Consider the following 23,550-nt stretch of genomic DNA (forward strand, 5'->3'; position numbering starts at 1 on the left):
TACTAACAGTCAAAATCCCAACTGTTGGGAGGCCATATGGTACCAGTCTGTTGGAGACTATATTCCAGAACAAGCAACTTTCCATTCACCTAATTGTAACCTTATGCTGTCAACTCAATCATCCAACAGTCCACCATTGCTTACACTTTCCTATTCAGATCACTATTTTCAGTTGGAATACAATACACTGATGACATAAAAGGGAGACAAATCCCTCACTGGGGGGGGTATTCAATGCTGTGGGCGAGCGGCAACAGCGAGCAGAGCTTCCTGCTCGCTGTCACCACTCACCCTGTCAGTATTCAACTCAGCCCCCCTCATACGCCAATTCCCCCTCGCTCCATTTCTTGAGCGAGGGGGAATTGTTGTATGCGGCTCCTGAACCAGTGAGACTCGCGGCTAAATACAGCGAGTTTCCTGCATTAGCCGCAGGCCTTGCTGTTTTGGGGAATTCTCGCCGTCCTGTGAAAGCGAAGATTTCCCCAGAACATTGAATAGAGCGAACGGCCAGCGCGGGGGTTAAACAGCGAGAATCGCTGGTTTTCTGCAATCCTCGTTGTTTAACCCCCTCGCCGGCCGCATTGAATACCTGCCAATGTCTATCCTTCATCAAACCAAAAGGTGTCACAGAGAATCTTGGACTAGCAATACTGCCACTATTACCAGCCTTAGTAAACATACATAAGTTTAGAGACCTAGGGGTATATTTATGTGACCGCAATTAACAGATTTTTAATATACATTTTTAAATGTTAGAAATACAAAATAATTTATATAACATCAATCTATAATTGGTCCTTAGTAAATACAATTATATATAAATGTTTTTAGTTTTTTTTTTTTATATGTAAGTGTGAATCCATTGCTAATCTTCAGTTTAGATAAGAGCTTAGTTTGGTCTATGTGCAAAAACAGTTAATTAGTGACATTAAAACAGGTTTAAAATAATTCAAAATGAAATACCACGCCATTATGGAACTCTATACTTGTCAACTGTCCAGGAATTGAAAGAAATTTCAATGAAAAAGGAAACCATCCTCCCATATTACACCCACTTCCCTAGTCACTGGGGCTGCAGGGTTTATGGTCCGATTTGTGGGGGAATCAGATGATGGCCCCAGAAACAATATTGTAAAATAATGCAGAAGAAACCACAAACATACACATTTGAGTCTTATATAAAGTTAGTAATGCAGAGCTAAAAAGCAGTTCCTAAAATGTGAACAGTATACTTACAATAATAAATCAAGAAGAAAATACCTCAATCTCACTGCATTGTGCAGGATGCCATCAGATGATATGTCTATACAAGAGTACTTACCAGTGAACTATTCCCCTTTACTGATTGCTTTTATTTCAACTGTGGCATCTTGTTGGAATACTTGGCATTGTTGGAGGGATCATTTGTGCACGGAGCTGTACTGGCTAATACCAGTTTGTAAATTTGTGACTGCAATTACATCATGGTAATATGCTTCTTATGAACATCCGTTGCCCGCATATTACAGGGATTATAGAAGTATGTGCAAACCATGCTTATCAGCATTATTCATCTGACAATTGGAACAGACCCAATCTATATTCAGATAATTAACATCATTCTCATTGGAGGCATCTCATTGGGCAGTATTCAATGACAATACTCGGCATGTGCAGCGAATCCTGTTTAGGATTCACTGCACAGTCGCCTTGTTCCGGAGGGCTGGAGCCTTCGCTGCCAGCCCTCGCTGTCACCGTATTCAATGCCGCAGGGGCTCGCTGCCCCTGACAGCGATTCTTAACCTCTGCGGCGGACGCCGCAGGACGGCGGCAGGCAGGGAGATACACCAAATAAAAAAACTTTATTTTAAAAGTTCACATTCCAGTTCACCATAAAAAGATGGCGATTGCTACACGGTGACACACAGCGAAAATCCCTTAGAAAGCAATTCGTCATCTGCTCATTGAATACACTCACGGCGAATCACATTGAAAAACCACCGCGAATTGTGGTGACTATCAGACGGTGAATTGTCCGTCATTCACGGTTCTCCATCGGCAAATATTGCACGTTGAATAGGGTGATTCACTTTTTCAGTAAATAGATTCACCTTAGAGCATGAAAATAGCACACATTCGCCATAGAACATGGCGAATCATCCTCATTGAATACTGCCCATTATATCCAAGTGAGAATGTTTAAACTTAGATAAAGAATAGGAACGTGTGATAGACAGTGAGACGGTTTAATGAGGAACTTATGTAAGTGCATATTTACTAGCATGGTTACAATTCTTACATGCTATTAAGGTTGTATATGGTATTATGACTTGCCAATGTAATTTGGTGTATTCAAATGTATTATACTGTGTGGACTGACACCTATCATAGCCAGCATTAACTTTTTTCAGCAATGCATCTTTCTGTGGGATAGAACCTGAAGGTCAGTCCTTAGTCCCCCACCTGCATAAGTGAGTCTTTGGCGCACATGGCCCTATCGACAATTCACCAGTTGTCGTTCCCTTGAACCACTTTTAGTAGGGACTAACCAATGCATTTTAGGAAACTAACAATTGCATACCACAAAACGGGCCATTTTGTAATTGCTCTGACCCATTCATCTAGCAATCACAATTTGACCCTTGAAAAAGTCACTCCAATGCTTACGCTTGCCCATTTTTCTTGTTTCCGCACATCAACTACAAAAACTGACTGTTCAGTTGTCGTTTGCTATTCCCCAAACCTTTATGGGTGGGATTGTAAAGAGACAATCAATGTTATTAATTTTACCCCTCAGTGGTATTAATATTATGGCTGATCAGTGTATATATTCTACATTAAAAATTGTTGTCAAAATATGTCCAATAGTTTAATTGGACAAGAGTGTAAATACAAGAAAAACAAAATAAAATATGTAAAAGACCTGTGGAGAAAATTAAAGAGTGGTACTGGAGGGTATTCCTTCTGAGAGTTAGATATATTAATGTTTTATTCAATGAAACCCCTGATAAAAGAATTTTCTTGTAAACAGTCAAATGGGCAATTATACGATAGCATAAAAGGTTGATATATACGGCATGACAAAATACGTTATGCCATTTTAACATCTAAGACAAGATCTAAGACAAAACAGAGTTTTTAACATCTAAGACAAAATAAAGTTGTTGTTTTTTTATAGTTCACACTGTAGAATATGCAAATGTTGTCACCAGTACTTTTAATAGTATAGTAATACTTACATACAAGAAATGTTGGCCCAAATCCAAGTGTGAAAACATTTATTTTCTGCGAATGTACTATAGGTACCAGGGCTGTGTTGTTCGGAAGAAAACATATTAAATACCTTAATCCCAGTCATAATCCTGAGTGAGCAAGGAGCATGTTATGGGGTCAATGTCCCTCAAACATCAAACCATAGCATAACGATTATATAAATGTGTGTAAGATGGTTTAAGTAGTGTTTACATTTGTGTGTATAGAACACACTACAGACAATATTTAATAAATTATTTAACAACATTAAAACTAGACCTCTATTGTACACAGTGAAAGCAGATAATTATTTTTTCACTAGACCAACTATAAGCCTGTCGATTTAATAGGAACTGGTGGAATCTTCCTAAAAAAATTGATAGGCTGTATTATATACAGCCAACAAAATGGCTGCTTCCATTGTGTGCATTTGAGTGGGTTCTCTTTGCAGGAAGTGACCAATCAGATTCTATCATTTCTCTATTGCATTTTAGCAAATGATAGACAGAATCTATAATTAGTAAATTGATTATCTAAGGCAGGTTTCCGCAAACTATTTTGCTCTGGGACCCCATCAGACAAAATAAATAATTACAGGACCCCAGTCAGCAGACAGCACATAAATGTCAGCATTGCGGAGGCACAAAATAATGTGAGGAGTCAAAAAAAACAGACAATTCAACAGATTTTCCAGACTCCTTGGATAACTGACTGAGGATAGAAAAGTCCTCAGCCTGATGGTCAGCAACATGGAGTCTCAACCCCATGCTGAGAAGGTCAGGACCCACAGTTTGAGAACTGCCGATCTAAGGAACCTATCACCTCTCAAAACAGGATGATCATAACTGCACAATGCCTCTTTCCCAAGTGTCATATTGCAGTTTTTTATGAGAGACTTCCCAAAAACAGAACAGACCTATAAAATACAACTTCATAGTGATAGTTTTTCAAAATTCTTAAAAATATTAGTTTTACAATTACCCTGGTTCTAGCTTTAACAAAGCAATACTTGTATCTGTTTCTGCATTTTCTCAATCAATAATCTGTAGAGCAATGAAATCACCCTATCGTGCAAACAGAAAATTGATTGAGGGAATTAACAGACACAATTCAATTACACAAATCTGTTTTTCATAAACAGCAGATGAATATATTTAGAAATATATATTAGGCCAGTTTAAAGTAGCTGTTATATTAATAAACATTTGCAACAACCATTAATATTACATTTTATTGAATTACAACCAACTTGAATGTTTGCATTAAAGTTTTTTTTTTTTTTTAATATTTAGCTTTTACAGAACGTGTCTTAAAAGGTGCACAGACTCTTACAAATACATTATAACAAGTCTCACTTCTCTTTTCTTTTTATAGTTTATAGGTAATGTTTCAGAAAGGAAGCCGCCATTGGTTACTTCTGCATCATCTGGTCCTGCTTGGTGACACAAATAACAGCTACACATACTACATTGTAGGCGTTTATAGTAAGAGGAAGGAATATAACAGGGATCAATATTCATAAGACAGTCTCCGCAAATGTGTACTATCTGCTTGAGTGATAAAAGACGAAGCATGTCATCAAGAAAAAGAAATAAGGAAAGGGGGGGGGGGGGGCGAAATAAAAAGGCAGTTACACATACTCTTTTGAAAAACTTAATTGCATAAAATATCAAATGCACCCTTATTACTCCAAGAGGGACATGTAACACATTAGCTAACCAACATAAAAAAGTATTTCATTTGGTCAAGAGGAGGCAAGGATAACCAAAAAAAAAAAAAAAATTAGGCAGAGAACTTCTAGCTCTTTAAGATGTAAAGGCTGTCCATCTTGTTTTTAATGTGGTCAAATGCCTTACTATAGGACATCATCTAGAACTTCATTTGCCAAAGGGTAATGATCACACTTGCCCGAATGTGTCAACAGCATTATATGCACTGTATAACAGACTTATACATTTTGGTAAATTTACCAAGATTGGAGTTCTATTGAAGGTGGGATGTGGCCATAGAAACCAATCAGATTTGACTTATCAATTTAGAACATTCTAGAAGATAATAGATCAAATCTGATTGGTTGCTATGGGCAACATTTAATCTTCAATAGAACTCCCATCTTAGTAAATGTACCCCATTAAGTAAAATAGATGGGCTTGGTCAGGTAAAGTGGACATGTTCTGGTATATGGCCACATTAAGCTGGGCATCGGCATGTGGAAAGGGTGAAGCAGAATGGGTGAGACTTTGACATAGGCAAGCAGCTTTCTCTAATTGCAGCAAGTTTCCCGAAACGGCTAGAAACACCAGGATCATTGACCCGAATGCTTGTACGGCATTTATGGAACTAGAATAAGTAATGTGTTTACCATGTGTTATTGTGTGGAGGGAGATATATATATATATATATATATATATATATATATATATATATATATATAATATATATATATATATATTGTAGCTTTAGTGCTATATAATGATCACACCAGTAGCATACCCACTGTACTTCTGTTCTTGCATATACACAAACCCCTAAATAAGAGCAAACTGTACCATTCACCTTGTTGGAGAGTTCTAATATAAGTTTTATATATTCTCATCTACCACCTATATGCTCAATGATTACATAGCAAAAAGTACCAACCACCACCATCATAAAGAGCAAAAGTACTTTTTCAAACAGAAGATGGCGAGGGTAAATTATAGACAGGAGGGTTTCAAATGATAGGTAATATAGATATACTAAAAAAAACAAACATAAACCTTTCATTTACAAAAAGAGCTAACATTCCATGAATTATATGGAAATAGGGATCATCAAAATCATAAAAAGAACACTTATTCAGAAGACATACATGTTAATAGCAAATAAGAGCTCCAGTTACATTAATTGAATAGCACTTTACTGCCAGAGAAAACAAAAATAAGACAAAGACGGGGGGAACGATCTAAAAAGAAGTGTTATTAAATATCCTGCTACAATTGAGAGCGGTTGGGGTTATCCCAAACATTTCCTGAAATGAACAGACCTTATTGAGTTACGTGCACATGACAGGCAACAATGAGTGCAAGCAGCATGCAGGTCAGACCAGCATCACCTAACTCAGACACCAGCGGCTCATATATGAAAACACTACGAACAAGCAGGAGAAAAATGAGCGTCTACCCCTTGCATTTTGGCATTTTAACTAGAAAAAGAAAAGAATTCAAAAAAGATTTTTAACATCAGATTTGAAACTTTTTGTTTGTTTGTTTGTTTTTAATACCAACTTTAGAGTCTAGTGAATTTGATGATCCCTACAGATCCTGCATATCGGAAAGAAGACAGTGAAGAGATGTGTGTAAATGTTTTGGTGATCACTCCACAAAGAAATCCTTTCGTACGCACATATATCAGTCCTAGAGCCCAGCCGATGCATTAAGATTTTTCGCAGAGCGGCTCTGCTGTATCTTCCTGCTCTTCTTCCTCGCAGTCTCCATCATCTGTCTGCTGCTCAAGTTCCTCTTTTGTGATCATTTCAAAATCATTGCCATTGCCGCTACTGTGCTGTGAGCCTTCATCTTCTCTCCTGTCACTGTCTGTGTCTGACTGCCTATCTGCACCAGATCCTTCCGTGCCTGATCCCTCGGCTGCTTCAACCACCTTGTTCTCCTCCTCTTCCTTTTTCTCGCTGTCAGATTTATCCTCGCTGTCGGATTTTATAGGCTTTTTGGACTCCGATTTTTCATCTTTCTTCTGATCGGCCTTTGGTCCCTTGTACTCATGTGTGTAAAGTGGTCGGAAGGAGTCGATGAAGCCAACATCTGCGGTCAGGTTAGGCAGGAACCAGAAGTGGTGTCTTCCTCCAGTCAAGAGCCATATTATAAGGAATAAAATGCATCGAGCTAAAAATAAAACAGAGCAAAAATCAGAATACCCAGACAACATAAGAAAGCACAGACCATTCATTTATCTGCATTTACATATTATACAGCTCACAGCACTGGGGTCATGTAAAACCAGGTTTTTACATCCCCCCCCCCCTTCTCCCCCTTTTTACATTGTGCATATTGTGATTTATGTGTATACATTATAGCATGTCATTGTGCAATTAAATTACTTTTTTAATTCACCTCAATCTGTCATCAATAAGCGCAGTCTACCACCCTCTTTTATTCTTATTTTCTATAGGGACTGACAATCCCTTTTATTGACAGCTGCTGGCAGGAACCACTCATACAGGCGCCCCTTCAGTTACTTTGGTAACTGACTATTTTCCTTGTAAAACCAGGGCCCTATCTGTATATGTGTCACTTGTTTCTACCTTATGCTTTTAAAATTCCAGGGACATGTGATACTACTGTATATTGGAGAAGTAGTTTGGCTACGAGGTGGGATACGGTGTCTCTCCATAGCTGTATACAACATAGTTTCTTTAAAAACAGGAAACATTAGTAAGACCAACGAGTACTAAGAAAAATATTATGGGACCCAGTTCTGGTCAGTAATAGTAAAGACCTAATCACATACACAAACCTCTTCTCTCCTAGGCTGCAGGACACTACATCTACTCCTTTTTTCATAGATATTTTTGTTTTATTGTAATTGGCATAATAAGGTGACCCAAAAATCTTTTTAAGGTAAGTGCCACAGTAGTTTAATGGTTCCCAGGATTAAATGGAAATAAGATGGCTTCCATTCCTTAGGCAATGTTAAGGCCAAGACAGCTGCACCTGAAAAAGCTAACTAAAGGATGTGTTAGTATGTGGTGTGTCTCCCTAGCAGGGAAAAACACGTACTATTTGCAGAGAGAGACACCTTGGGGGAAATTTACTAAGATGTGTATTCTACTTCACATGTGATGTTGCTGTGGGCAACCAATCAGAATCTACTTCTTATTTATTTAGCACCCTCTAGAACAGGGCTGGGCAACACCGGCCCTCCAGATGTTGATGAACTACACATCCCAGCATGCCTTGCATCAGTTTCAGCATGGCCACATAGCAAAACTAATGCAAAGCATCCTGGGATGTGTAGTTCATTAACATCTGGAGGGCTGCTATTGCCCAGCCCTGCTCTAGAAGATAGTAGACAGGATCTGATTGGTTGCCCATAGCAACATCACATGTGAAGTAGAATACACATCTTGGTAAATTTCCCCCCTTGCAAAGAAGAAAACACTGCATGTAAGCTTCATGCCTGATTGTAGTTACAATTAGAGAGAGATGGGCAAGAATGACCAGAACCTGAAAAAGGGGCGCTAATATGTTAAAATTGACCTTTTATTGGTATTCATAACATTTTTTATTATCTACTTTATTATTTACTCTGTCGGTGCACACAGACTCTGTAAAGGAGCCGCGGCCGGTTCAGTACAATGTAACCGCCTTGGCACAGGGAGAGAACCAGCCTCTGCTCCTTTACAAAGTGTGTGTGTGTGTGTGTGCGGACGGAGTCGATAATAAAGTAGACAATATAAAATGTTATGAATACTAATAAAAAGTTGCATTTTAACAGATCCTGTCCTATCAGTGCACCTAAATCAGAGTCTTTTCTTTCTTGCCTATTATTCAATGTGGTATATCGGAGGCTTTATCCCCTGAGGAAGATATTATTGAGTGAATTTTTATAAGCAAGGGCCCTATTTGTATGTTCTAAATATATCCTTTTGCTTACAATAAGAGAAGGTCAACTTAATTAGTACCGGACAGCTTGGGCTGATTGAAAATTAATGACATTGCGTCTGTTTCTTTGTCCATTATGTAGATGTGGCAAAATCATATGGTGGAGAAACAATTATGTGTGCTGCAGTATGTTGGCGCAGTGCACGTGTGTGTGAGACGATCAGTCATACCATCGAACATCTAAACAACCCAATGGTTGCCAAGAATGTCCGCCACAACTTAGCTGCCAAGGCCAGTGAAACTGTGCCTGAAGACACAGTCACTGGCTGTGATATGCCCCCAAAACATTAATAGGATGAGAGTTTCAGAAAGTGAGATATTTGGTAAGAAATCTCCAGGGTTTTTTTAAACCAGTTTGATTTTGCAGTGTAAATGATTGACACTTTAAAAAAATAAATAGCGATTTCTTACCAAATCTCTCACTTTCTGAATCTCTCATCCTATTAAATTTCACCCCAGCTTTCTAATTATTAAATACTTTAATATCAGGTAATAAGAGCAGACAAACCAAGTAACTAATTGGGTTAAATACTATAATATGACTTTACAGAAGGCCATGTATTTTTATTATACTCTTTACCTCAGCGATGCAGGTTAGATGGTGAGGAATCAAGTTTATGAAGGAAGGACACCCAGTGGATACCTGTAGCATGCAATGCTGGATTCAGTGATAGATATATATGTAATATGATAGACATACCGACAGCAAGAAGAAGAATGCTGGCCACAAAACACCCGGCTCCCACACTGAGATAATAAACTCCAACACGCATCTCAGCCGGCCACAGAGGAAAGAGGGTGGCAGCGATCACTGCAATTACTAAAAGAAAAGATTACACAAACAAAAGTCACATGTGGAATTAATTCCTGCCATCTATAATGTGACCACGCATCTCATGTGCCAGCAGTCACTTAAACTCTTTTGGGCTTGACCCTTGTCTGCCAATCCAACCCCTCCTTAGTCACCTATCCTCATTTTTGAACCTTGTTTGCCCAATTATTTATTCTCATAACAATCAGCTCTTACAGTTCGCTTAGTGCTGAAACACGTCTCGCATGTGCTTACAATGGGCCTTCCACCTGAAAGCAAGCCAGTGTGGCTTATTCAGTACACAACAGCAATGGGAAACTTTCTAACTGTGCAATCTCGTGGAAGAGAGAACAAACAACATAAAAATCTTCCAATAATTTCACCCTGCGCAGATCAGAGCCTGGAACCAGTTCGGGGTACTGGTACACTGCTTCCCATAGAAATATGTTGTGTCTCATGACACTGTGATGCTAAAGCTGGCTAACTAGAAATGTAATATATTGTGCTTGGTAGGTGCTGATTTACAGCCTCTTTTAAAACAATGGGCCTGAGTCAATGTGTGGTATAGTTAAATATTTTTTTCAACTGTGTATACACCTGCGATGAGCTGCAGTTGTGATGAAAACTCACAGGGGGAAATGTACTCAATTTCACATGCGATGTTGCTATGGGAAACCAATCACCAATCAGAATCTACTTATTTATTTAGCCCCTTCTAGAAGATAATAGATAGTATCTTATGGGTTGCCCATAGCAACATCCCATCTGAAACAGATCTCCCATCTTATACCCCTCTCACACTAGAAGCAAATTACCAGGATAAAGATTTTCAACCCGGGAATTTGCTGAAAAACACGGGTTTTTGTTTGGTGTGAAAGGGTCAACACGGGTCTTAAATCCCGGCACTCTGACCCTGCTCTTGACCAGAGTGCTGGGATTTAAGACCAGTGTTGACCCTTTCACACCACAAATTCTCAGGTTGAAAAGCTTTAACCCGGTAATATGCGGGTGGTGTGAATTGGGGTCAGGCTGCATCCAGCAAAATGACCCAGCACCCAAAAATGCCAGGTAATTGCCAGGTGGCCGATGTAAAAGGGGTCTTGGAAATGTATGGAGTATTCCCAGGCACTGGCTGGAAGGTTGCTCTGCAGAGGTATGAGAAGGTCCATCTTATGGGCATATCACTGAATTGGTTGATCCATGGCGCGGCTGCATAAAGTCACAGAGGTAATACCGCCAGCAGACGTACACAGACGCTGCAGCGTCCAATGTTTCTATACAACTGGCAAACATTCCAGGGACATATGGGATGTAATATGCTACTGATAAAAGCTATGGGTGGTCTTTTACTGGTGAATATATTGGATCAGTACTGTTACACAGTTAATTAATAAGTATACATATTAAAGCAAGAACTGACTTCATTTTCACATTGGATCACCTTATATTTCCGGCTTTAGCTTAAAAAAATGCAGAGATATCATAAATTGCGCATAAAAAGATCAAATTAGTGAAGCAACTTACCAAGGATGAGGCCCATAGCAAAGGTTTTAAAATGGACTGGATCATATATCCACACATACACCTGGAAACATTGGGGAGAATTAAGAAATGAAATGCAAAAAAGTTCTTAACATTTCAGAAATAATGACACACAGAAATTCAGGCAGCATGTGTGAGTGTGTGGCTCCCCATTGGGCTGAACTGGAGTGTGACCTGTGTGCCGGTTCCCCCGCCACATGCATCGCTGCCTAGATACGATTAAGCTTACAGCATGGGAAAGCTTAACGGTGTCCTGAGTGCTGCATCTGGCACGGGGAAACTGATTGGTCAGCAAGAGGCGCATGGATCCAAGGGGGAGAGAAGGCTTGCACAGTGGAAGTTACAGTCCTGAGCTGGGACAGCTGGCAGCGGCCATCTTAGGAGGACAAGTGTAACACTTTGGTAAGTATCATAAAAGCTACAACTTACTGGTAAGTATTTGTTAACTCAACCGTGAAAGCCACAGTTATCATTCCCCGTTTGACAAGACTGAACTATAGACTCCTCAGAGTATTTACTAAAACGACTTTTACATGGGCATACCAAGTCTAGCACAGCGACTGTAGTTGACTCCAGTTGTAATAGCAGCCCTATTTAAGCAGCTCACGGCAATGCAGAAAGTTAATATACTGTAGCTTCAGCATTACAAGGAGAATATAACTACAGGATTCTGCTCTTTAGACACCTGCAGCTTATACTTGTTGCTGAACAGAAAAAGACTGAATTTGCCAGCCAAGGATAAATATGGATTTGGAGTTTAGCAAAATATACTTTTGTTCCAGAAATAATTTCAGATATACAATCTTGTCTTGCTGCAAGCAGTAACCCATTTGTCTTTAAGAAAAGGAAAGCCTCCAAATAACTGGGCATATCAATATACTAAGGAAATGTCTTAGTTTTAGTCTTTTCTTAAGGTGCCCATACACGGTACAATTGCTGGGTGCGATGAGATGCATGCTCCCGCACATATCTCATCGCACAGCTCACAAAGTATGTGCTGCACATACTTTTGTACTAGATTGCATCTCATTGCATCGCAAAACGTATACGATCTAGTCAAAATTGTATACAATAATTGTACCGTGTATGGGCACCTTTAGTTTTAAAATAGTACTCCAAAAATAATTATTTAACAAGCTTAATCCTTTGAGTGTCAAATGAATTTAACAAAATAGGTGAGAAAATTGCCAAGCAAACATTTTTATTTTGCAAACAGAGTATAGTGCCTGTGCTTAATCAGATAACTTGTGAATTTAGTGCTGCAGCAAGTTGATTGACACGGTATATTTAAAATGAGTATATTTAAAAAAAGAATAAACATTTTTATTTATCATAAGGATGTTTACCTTATATAGGAAACAAAATATTTTTGAATAGAATATTTTTTATTTAAATTTATATAACAAATGTGAGCAACACTGGAATTTTTTGTAGATATTTGGCATATGTCTCACAGATGTTGGCACAAACTAGTGTATGGGGCCCCATTACTAGTGCGATTTATTTATGATTATATTAATTGCCTTTATTAGTTTAATATGATTACTAACTGGTACTAGAAATTCTGTGATGTGTTTGCTATATTGTGTACTAGATATATATATGCATGTAAAGTGCATGGTTCTGTAAGCATATTGAGGTACTAGTAACTGAAGTACTGGCATGCATAAGTTTCATGTATAATGCGTCCAGTATAAGTATCCAATACTTGTGGTAACCATTTCAAAGCTATCACATCAAGTAAAGACGTCACTGACATGTTCCTGTACAATAAAACTTTCTGTTTATTGTTCTCTAAAATGTAACTGAGCTGAGCTAAGGTAGCATACACTTCCCACAAAGGTGTAGCTTTTATGATATTTACCCAAGTGATACATATGTGCTACCTGAAGAAGGGCTAATGCAGGCCCAATATGCCAGCATGAATACCTGGCACTATTCAATTAGCCAATATGTAAATCCACGGCTACAGGATTAACCATCTTGTGTCCCCTTACGATTTAATTTTAATAAATTGTAAAAGCACTTTCAGTATTATTGTTTACCTGATGTCTAATTACTGGAAATGTTTAAGGTGCCCATACATAGTGCGATGCAATCTAGTTCAAAATGTATGGGCAGCACATACTTTATGTGCTGTGCACGGGAGCGTGCATCACATCCGTACATCACTCAGTGTATAGGCGGCATTAAAATATTCCCTAAATTCAGGATGTGAAGATTCCAGTGTTTCCATGGCAACCTTACCTCATTACCATCCAGGAAAACCTGATCCTCATGTGGCTCTAACTTAAACTTTCTCTTGGTTTCCTTTTTCTTAGGCGTTCCAGGAGTTTCATCCTTTAATAACGAAAAAAAAAAATTAACGAATAAGCGTACACAATTAAATATGCACAGAAAAGTAAGGGGTTTGCATGCTATCTTCTTAATGGCCTTCTGCTACTGAAAGACATCCCTGTTAAATTATCAGACCCTGGTGACGACCCCAACAGTAGCACAATCTGCTAAAAATATTTTATACAAATATATAAAACAAAATAAACATTGTTCATAACTAATAATTCAAAGATCTGTGCAGACTGGAGTTAGCAAAGTCAAATCGCTAATTCAGTAACTCTAAAAGAGTCAGCTGGCTAACTAAATCAATATGTGGCCAGCTTTAGTGGCTTAATTGCAAAGGATAGGGAATAAGTGGACTCATATACTAAACACTTGCCAAGCCTGCTATAACTAGACTCTGAAAAATGAATGAACACCGACAGACAAGTAAAACCACATAAGAGCGATATGAACAGCGTCAAATGAGATTTAACCCCTTCATTGCCTACTCCGAGCAGACATGCGACCAACTACTGAAGGCAAGACTAACAAGTTAAGCCAGAGCAAAGGCTGCTACCGCTGTCTTGGTTGTACAGCCTGTAGGGCCATGCAGACTGGCAAATTTTTCAGCCATCCACAAAGTGGAAAGAAGGTATATTTGAAGCATAGAGTGACCTGCCAACTTGACCACATCATATATTTCTTAACGTGCCCATGTGGGCTTTATTATGTTGGATAGACGATCCGGACCTATAGGGAAAGAGTCACCCAACATAGATCCTCTATTCGTTTGCCGTTTGAAACAGGTACAACAGACAAACCTGTGGCATCCCATTTCCTAAAATAGCAACATCAAATCTCGACGCTGAGGGGGATGATCATAGATTGGGTTCCGCCACCACCGAGAGGTGGAGATAGCGGACTATCTTGCTTAAAGCGTAGGCGAGATGGATACACAGGTTGGAAACTATAGTTCCAAAGGGCCTGAATGAGGTCAACCATTTATCAACTTTCCTGTGACATATATAATGGTCAAGTAGATAATGAGGATACCATCATTAAGTGATCTGAAACCTATTATACATACTTAAATGAAATATAAATTGTGAAATAAGTTAAAAAAATACTAAAATCTTTTATAAATCCGTGAGCTACTGGTGGCATTTGACACAACTTTTTTAACATAGTGTTTTAGGAGCTTTTTTTGTCTAGATGTGTTTTTTGTGTGTTTGTATAATCTGTGCATATGTAAGACGTAATTCTTATTTATGGCCTGTTACTATGGCAACCACACATGCCCTATAAGTCACCCTTATGCTAAGAGGGTATTTTTTGTATAATACTATATTATGGCTATGCCTGGTGGCTAGATGTGCAATTCCAATAGATTTATTATGCAGCCAGTATATAGTCTATAATAGCACCAAGTTCAGCTGGATGGAACGCAAATTGCATCCACAGTGAACCCCGCTAGGACCGGGTGTCGCCCACGGACAGAGGATATGAATATGGGTAATGTGACTGGTGCTATATTAATATTTAAGCTGTTGATGAGCTATTTACACTGATCCTGTGTTTTTACTACCACTCATGGCTGAGGCTGACTTCCGGGGGTGTGGTATACTATTGACAGGCTGTGTGGGTATTTAAACCCTGTGTGAGCAATGAGGGATAAGCTGCTGCTTCCTTTGGTGGTCTTGAAAAAGGTCCTTCAGTGGACCGAAATGTCGACTTCTGCCTGATGTATGAATAAATTTGCCTTTTGAAATTCAACCAGCCTGGTGAGTGCTCTCTGCAAACTACATATACATTATACCAATGCCATTGTTCAACACTGGACTGCTATTTTTGAGTTGTTTAACCATCTTGAAAAGAGGGAAAGCAGATGAGAGGAGCTTTAAACATTATTACTCCCTTACTTTGAAAGACATCATTAGTGTGCATTCTAGCACCCTCGATCTTTGAAAACGCATGCAGTTCCTGTTCCCTGCCTAGGGTATTGCTGTCTGCTGTGGTGTTTCTAGCACATGTCTGGTTTTCATATCAGTGCTGATATACAGACCACACTGTGCTGGAAGCACTACAGCAGACAGCGACACCGCAGGTTGGGAAGAGGAACTGCATGCGTTTTCAAAGATGGCGAGTGCTAGACTGAACACTACATCATTATTGTATATCTGGAAGTGATGTGAGATATTCTAAATTACCCATTTAACCCTTCCATGGGTTATCATGCCACCTACTTACTGTATTTGTGGAGGTATAAAGTCTGCTTATTTTTGTTTAAAGTTACTATGGACTGATCTGAAAGACCTTTAGCAGTGTAGGTAATATGATATACTTGGGCTCTACCTCTTCTAACTTAATATAATCCCAGTAAAAAGTTCAAACATATGATCAAAGAGATGGACGCCTACTAACATATCAGAAAGCCTTTATACTAGTGTTTAAGCTATTTCAAAGTCTGACAAAGAATAAGGAGCAGGAGCCACAGGTGAGGCGGAGAGGCCCACCTTATGTCCAGCGCCCACAGCTTGGAAATGGAACAGCTTTTTCATAAAGTTACTTACACTGTACTTACTTTTTTCGGTTCCTCCTTCTCCGCTTCTTTTTTCTTCTCTTTTTCCTTCTTCACTTTCTCCTCCTTAGCAGTATCTTTTTTGTTCTCTTTCTTTTCTTCCTTTCCACTATCCAGCTTTCCTTTCTCTTTCTCCTTTTCTTTCTTTGGATCTTTTTCTGGCTTCATTTTCATCACTTTTAACGCACGGTGAAAGAACTGTTTCTTAAGAAGCCTTAGAATAAACAAGTCTTAAATTGTATAAAATAACGCAAGGCCGGTCAGCTTCACTACAGACATATGAAGCTCCTCCAATATTTATACAATAATGTCTTATTTGGAGTTGCCGTGAAATCACTGGTCTTGGCCCCGTGTAGGAATCAACCAATTCACGCAAAGCATTTGTGCAGAGCAAAACTGCAACCTGCAAGTTACTGCCTAGTAATAGAACCACTTCCTCTTAACAAGGTAACTTTTTGCAGATGGGTGAAAGGTTGATGGACACATTTTACGAAATCAATTTTCGTTATTTAAGGTATGTTATTTAGCTCAGTAATACATAGGCTTTTGGTAGACAGATAAATGACAGGAGTGTCTACTAGTGTAGTAGTTATTACACTAATTGGCAGAAGTGCTAGCAAACTGTGCGGACCAAAATGAACAAAACAGCCTGTGTATACATGACCCCTTCTTGCGATCCAAGGTTTAGAAGAATTCAAGAGGTTCCTTCCAGTGTTTTGATAATATGTGGACAATCTGTGTATGCAGTGCAAATAACAAATGGGATGCAGTCAAAATCCCGACGGTCAAAATCCCGACGGTCAAAATACCGACAGCAATTGACAGAAAGTCAAAATCCCGACATGGTCAAAATCCCGACATTTAAAATCCCGACATGGTCAAAATACCGACAAGGTCAAAATACCGACATTTAAAATCCCGACAAGTTCAAAATACCGACACATAGAATGTAGACAGGTGAAAAAGTCAACATGACTTTCGGGCGACAGGTCGCGAGGTCGACATGGGTTTTTCACTGTTTCTTGACCCGACATGTGCCGACAGGCGGTATTTCATGCCCTACCATCCACTAGGGCGTGGTGGGAGAATAAAATAGTGTGCCGAGCGTAGCGAGGCACCGTGCCCGAAGCATTGCGAGCGCAGCGAGCTATGCGAGGGGCTGCGGTTGACTTCCAACTGTGTCCATGTCGACTGTGTCGACATTCAGGTAAAAAAACTGTGAAAAGCCCATATCGACCTCGCGAGCTGTCGCCCGAAAGTCATGTTGACTTTTTCACCTGTCTACATTCTATGTGTCGGTATTTTGAACTTGTCGGGATTTTAAATGTCGGTATTTTGACCTTGTCGGTATTTTGACCATGTCGGGATTTTAAATGTCGGGATTTTGACCATGTCGGGATTTTGACTTTCTGTCAATTGCTGTCGGTATTATGACCGTCGGGATTTTGACCGTCGGGATTTCATACCGAATCCTAACAAATGTATAGTGCTTCATTTGTACCAGATCTAGAGGAATTATTGGCTTCTCTGTATAATGTTTGCTTCTTTATTTCATGTGCTTCCTCTATTTGGTATTACTCTGGCACATTGGATATCATCTGACACTTGAAGAATTGTGTACCTATTTCATAAGTGGATCTTCTAAAAAGAGCACAAATAGTGTATATGTTGATATTATATGTATGTCTACGTTGGATTAAAATCTAACGGATATATTATGACTTTCTCTGTACTGAAATCCTGGATCTCACTATTGTTTTGGTGTAATTTTTTTTGTCTGTGTATGTATGAGATATTACATTTAGTAGTTGATACACCCTCAATATTTTTTTATTTGATATTTATTTAATTACCTCTGTAATTGTTGTTGTTTGCTCTGTTATCAATGTAAAAAAAAAAAATTACTCAGTAAAAAAAAACCTTGCGCCCTTCTCTCATGGTAAAGTGATGTTAGCTATTCAATTTGAGACCAACAACCAACCCATGGACTTTACTTAACACTAACTTGTGCTCATGCTTCCAGAATCACTTCTCTCACTTTACAGAAGTATCAAGCATTGGGAAGAGATGAAGTGGATACATTGCTCAAAGCAACCAATCATTGAAAAGTAGTGTTCATTCTAGCACCCGCCATATTTGAAAACCCATGCAGTTCCTCTTCCCTGCCTGGGGTGTCGCTGTCTGCTGTAGTGCTTCTAGCACAGTGTGGTCTGTATATAAGCACTGATATGCAAACAAGACCTGTGCTAGAAGCACTACAGCAGACAGCGACACCCCAGGCAGGGAAGAGGAACTGCATGGGTTTTGAAATATAGCGGGTGCTAGAATGAACACTAGAAAAGGTATAAAATACCTGCCCGATGGACTGCCTTTTGGAAAAATCTGCCCTGTGAGCGGTGAAACGCATCAAAGCTATAGGCTATGTGAGGCCTTGGAGACGCTGCAAGCAGCTACAACACTTGACGGAGCTTGTTCTCCACTGCCGCGCCGATAAAGCTGCTTAACATATTAACAGGGCCTGCTCTCTGACATCCACCACCAGCCGGCTTTCCCTACCACTGCTGTGCCGATCAAACTGCAGCAGAGGTTATTGGAGCCTACTCTCTGTCATCCACCAGCATCTCCCCCATGCGGGAAAAGCCGCCACAATACGTAGCCAGCTCATCGTTACCTTCTGGCTCATTTCATCAGCTGCGGCTCACACAGACTCAAGACACAACTGCATTTAGAAAGCCTCCATCAAAGAGGATATGGCTGTGTGGACGGGTGAGTGTGGACTTTTATTATTGGGGCTGTTCAAGGTCTACGCCAAGACATTTGGTACATGGGCCATCCGAGGTCCATTTCCAGGACACCAATTTACAATAAATAACCGAGCACTGCTAATTAGTAAGCTAAAAAGCCATTGAGTCAACTTACACCAACAGTCTAATTTACCGTATATACTCGTGTATAAGTCGACCCGAATATAAGCCGAGGCACCTAATTTCACAACAAAAAAATGGGAAAACATATTGACTCAAGTGGACCCTCACTCGAGTATAAGCCGAGGGGGGCTTTTTCAGCATAAAAAATGTTCGGAAAAAGTAGGCTTATACTCGAGTATATATGGTAGTTACCGATTCTGCAACCTAATTGGGACCCAGGAGCCAGTCCATCAAGGCTCTAATCTAATCTGTCACTGTTGAATAGTGACAAATGTTCTTTTTAAATCTGAAGTAAAACTGGAATAAACATCTACTCCTAGAGACCATTCTCACAGGATATATATGGTCTACTTTGACACAACCAGATAATATTCAGTTAATCTAATGTGAATTCGTGCGACTAATTGCACCCCTTCCTGGTGAGCAATTATAACTTCCAAATACATACCGATTTTTTTATATAATTTCCAGGAGTTATTATAGCACAAAGTACTATTTGTGCATTTTTTGTGTGTGCGCTTTAATGTATTATTTTATGCTGATCTCTTTTTAATATTATTCTTATATCTTGTTAATAAATTCATTTATATTTGAAATCTGTGTGTGTGTGTGCGCGTGGTGTCAGCGCCACTTAGAATATCTTTCTCTTTTTTGCAATTTTCTGGAGGTTGGCATACCTCCACTATTGTGGCAACTGATGGCACATCCTATTATCTAGGCCACCAGTTGCTCTAGTGCCCACGACATTTTTCCCTATTACTGTAAAAACCATTATTTTGCGAAAGAATGGAAACGCGTCAGTGGAGCACAAATGTCTGAGCCACATTTGTTTGACTGATCATTGAAAATTTGCTGACCCTGAAAAAATCATGTTACTGCCAAGTACTGTACACTACAAAAAAAAGGTGCTTATTAAAGTATGTTGGGAAGTTAAGATGATTTATCTATTCTGAGCCAGGGCAGGCTATTCGAATCTTACTATAGGTTGAGTCTCCATTATCCGTATTGTCCAAAAACCGAAATATTCTGAACACTGTGGTTTTTCACAATATTTCTCCCCCCTGGCCCCCCCCCCCCAACCTCTTTTTCATACTTATCTTGTCCCCCCCGGTGTTCATGGCAGCCATGGGAATCCTCTTCAGCGGCATCTTCTTTCCCAAGGATGCAATTGCATCGGCGCGCCAGTGATATCACCGAGGCACTCGCACAATGCTGTGAAGAGGATTCCGAAGTCCGCCATAGATGTCGGGGGACCAGGTCAGGGAAAATACTCCAAAATCTGCAAAAATCCCATATCCAAAATACTTGTGGCGCCGAGCATTTCGGATAAGGGATATTCAAACGTTATTACACGGTTTCAATCGATATTTTTATCTGATTATATTAGGCTATAACAAAAAAATCTAACAGTTGGCGTATGGCACGTTAATATATTGTTCAAATTAGTCTAGATTCATTTATTTTGTTTATTAAATGAAGTTATTAATGCTATTATTTGATATTAAAAAAAAATATTCTATAGAAAAATATATCTATATGTATGTTTAGAGTCAGAGGGGGAAATTTACTAAGATGTGTATTCTGCTTCACATGCGATGTTGCTATGGGCAACCAATCAGATCCCGTCTACTATCTTCTAGAGCAGTGGTAGCCAACCACGGTCCTCAAGAGCTACCAACAGTTCACATTTTCCAGACAACCTAGCTGCTGCACAGGTGCACTCATTACTAGCTGAAACATTTTCAAAGATCCACAGGTGGAGCGAATTACTTCAATTGTGATTCTGTGAGGAGATCTGGAAAACATTAACTGTTGGTAGCTATCGAGGACTGGAGTTGGCTACCCCAGTTCTAGAGGGTACTAAATAAATAAGAAGTAGATTTTGATTGGATGCCCATAGCAACATCACATGTAAAGGAGAATACACAGCTTAGTAAATTTCCCCCAGTGAATCTTTAATACATATCAGAGACTGAATATTACTGAGCTAAACAATATGCCAAAATCAACTAAAAAGGGCTTCTATTTTGGCCAGAGTTCATTAACATATACTACAAAACTGGATTCTACTTACCTGGAACCTGGCGCTCCCTGATGCCTCTAAAACAGTCCTTCAATTGTCAGGTTTTTGGGGAAGAAATTCTTCTGTAACTAAATCTGTCCATCAAGCTATCTTATTACCTTGCATCCCTAGCAAGGGGCACGTGTTATGAATCTGCGGATTGGCTTGCAGTCTAAGTAAAAGGAATGATCAGCACAGATTGGTGGACCCAAGCACAATGGGATGACCAGCAATGTCACTGCAGACTTAAACACCCAACATACTATTCATTTGAAATTTTCATCAATTTGAATTTTTAGGTTATTTACAATATATTCCAGAATGCTTATAAATTAAGAATCACTCAAAATAATTGGCTGATTACAATAATTATGCTGGGTATGATAAGTTATTGCATAATTTATGATGAAGACTTAGACATTGCTACTTCTTCTGTTTTGATGTTGTGAAAGTCCTTAGCAAAATCTGTAACCTTAGAAACAAACGATGGGTCATACTATTTCCATGATCTTCAAGTGCTGAGGGTAGAATACCTATGTCTAGGACCAGGAGTTACTGCAGTAGATAGTGGTGTCCAGCATAAAGACTTTAGCTAGGCAAAACATATTTAAAAACATATTTGAGTGGATTATCCTTGAAGTTTAGAACATGGAACAAGACAGTAAAGGTCCAGAAACACTGGGCGTTTCTGCCCAGCGTGTATGGATAACAATAATCGCTGGGCTGAAAAAAACTCTGTGCATATACACTGAGTGTTTTTTGTCCAGTAATACCAGCAGTTGAGAGGCCGGGCCAGCGATAATGTGACTCTGAGCTGTAAGCAGCTCAGTTTACTCGTTTGAGCTGCTTTCACCTTGAAAGCCGCCCAGTGTGTAAGGGGAAGCGATGAACAGCGAGCGCTGATGAACAGTGGAGTGGATGGCGTTCCATAGCTATGCTATGGAATGTCATCCACTCTGGAGAAAAGCGCTAAAACGGGCGAAAATCACTCAGTGTGTATGCAATGAGCAATTTTCAGTCCAGTAACTTTCCCCATCATCAGTCCATCATTTTGGGCAAAATCGCTGTGTGTATGGACCTTAAGAGAGAGTTTCCAAACCTGGAGAAGGTATGACGTAACAACATTGGATAAACAATTACTTATATATAGTTGGACTTAAATTTATTTGCTTAGAATTTAATATGTAAAAAAATAAAAATTACCAAACAAGTTGCCAGGTGAACAATTTACATCCCCTGTTTAAAGCACTGGACATACCTATTGCAAAATTCAACCACAGACTCTCTGTTTGTGAACAAAGCTTCTTCCCCTTTTTTCGCTTTCGCCCATTTTGAATCCAGAAGACAATCCACAGCCTTGGAAGCTGAAAAAAATAAAATAAAAAAAAACTTTAAACTCACCAAAGACAATAGACGCAAGAGAAAGAAAAAGCTATAAATGAAGTCACACAGGAAATATCAATTAATTAACAACATCTGCCATCTTAAATAATGCCTACTGCCTTTTCATCAAATGTATTTTAGAAAAAATTACATAAAATAACAAAATTCTGAAATATAAACAAACAATCAGCAAAAATTACCCTTGTGTAAATTTATATGTAAAAGGAGAAAAGTATAATTTGTGTTGTTTAGAATCAGGCAAATTACGAACCAGTTCCTTGTTATTGGTTTAGCGATATAGGTCTCCATTGCCAATTAGCGTCCCAACTAAGAACGTGCCATGTTAACAAGATTTGCATTCTGTACTCTAGAGATGATCATTATCATAAATCTAATCCAATCTTCAATATTTATTAGAATAGTGGTTTTACATTTTTTTTCTTATGCTGGTATGTGAGAATATTTACAACTATAAGCATGCAACCGTCATAAGCTACTACTTGTAGTGCCACAAAAGCATGCAGAATTATTTCACACTTCTACCATATAAAAGACAGGGGTTTCCAGTACAACTGAACATTGACCAACTGTGTATCTATTATAAGCTCAGTGTGGGAGTACACGCCCCACATTCTGCACCCCTTTTTCTCAATATTCTAGTTAAAAAGCTTTTTTTACTGTCTGGACTAAATGGTTGGACTCAAGTTACGCTCTTGGTAGATTGGTATATCCGTTACGGTCATTAACACTGGCAGTTCTGGCTGAGATGGAGTTATTAGAGGTATACTTTTGTTACCCAATTGCTGTGCTGATCAACCGGAGTTACGCGTTCGATAAATATGCATATTAACGGAAGACCACATGTTTTTATTTGACTGTTTTTGTTCATTAATTTTTTTGTTTGTTTTCTTTGTATAGAATTAAAGGAGCCCATAGACGCTCCGTTTCTGCCGGCTCCGTTCTGTACTATGCGATGCGCGCTCCCGCGCATCCCATAGTACAGTACAAAAAGTATGTGCTGCACATACTTTTTGTAC

General features: G+C 39.1%; 1 protein-coding gene across 1 annotated transcript in view; it reads right to left on the reverse strand.

Annotated features, from left to right (window-relative positions):
* Nucleotides 1-6,483: 6,483 nt before the first annotated feature.
* SEC62 (SEC62 preprotein translocation factor) overlaps nt 6,484-23,550 on the reverse strand; it is a 32,273-nt gene continuing 15,206 nt past the window's right edge. Inside the window, exons 3-8 of the mRNA XM_083177797.1 lie at nt 22,389-22,494; nt 16,145-16,355; nt 13,492-13,584; nt 11,227-11,287; nt 9,592-9,711; nt 6,484-7,112 (exon numbers count right to left, since the gene is read on the reverse strand). Coding sequence (XP_083033923.1) covers nt 6,646-7,112; nt 9,592-9,711; nt 11,227-11,287; nt 13,492-13,584; nt 16,145-16,355; nt 22,389-22,494 — 1,058 coding nt within the window. The 3' untranslated portion in view covers nt 6,484-6,645. The remainder of the gene's footprint in view (nt 7,113-9,591; nt 9,712-11,226; nt 11,288-13,491; nt 13,585-16,144; nt 16,356-22,388; nt 22,495-23,550) is intronic.

The sequence above is a fragment of the Crinia signifera genome, chromosome 3, assembly GCF_055691185.1.
Source record: "Crinia signifera chromosome 3, ASM5569118v1, whole genome shotgun sequence".
In the NCBI taxonomy this organism is placed as follows: Eukaryota; Metazoa; Chordata; class Amphibia; order Anura; family Myobatrachidae; genus Crinia; species Crinia signifera.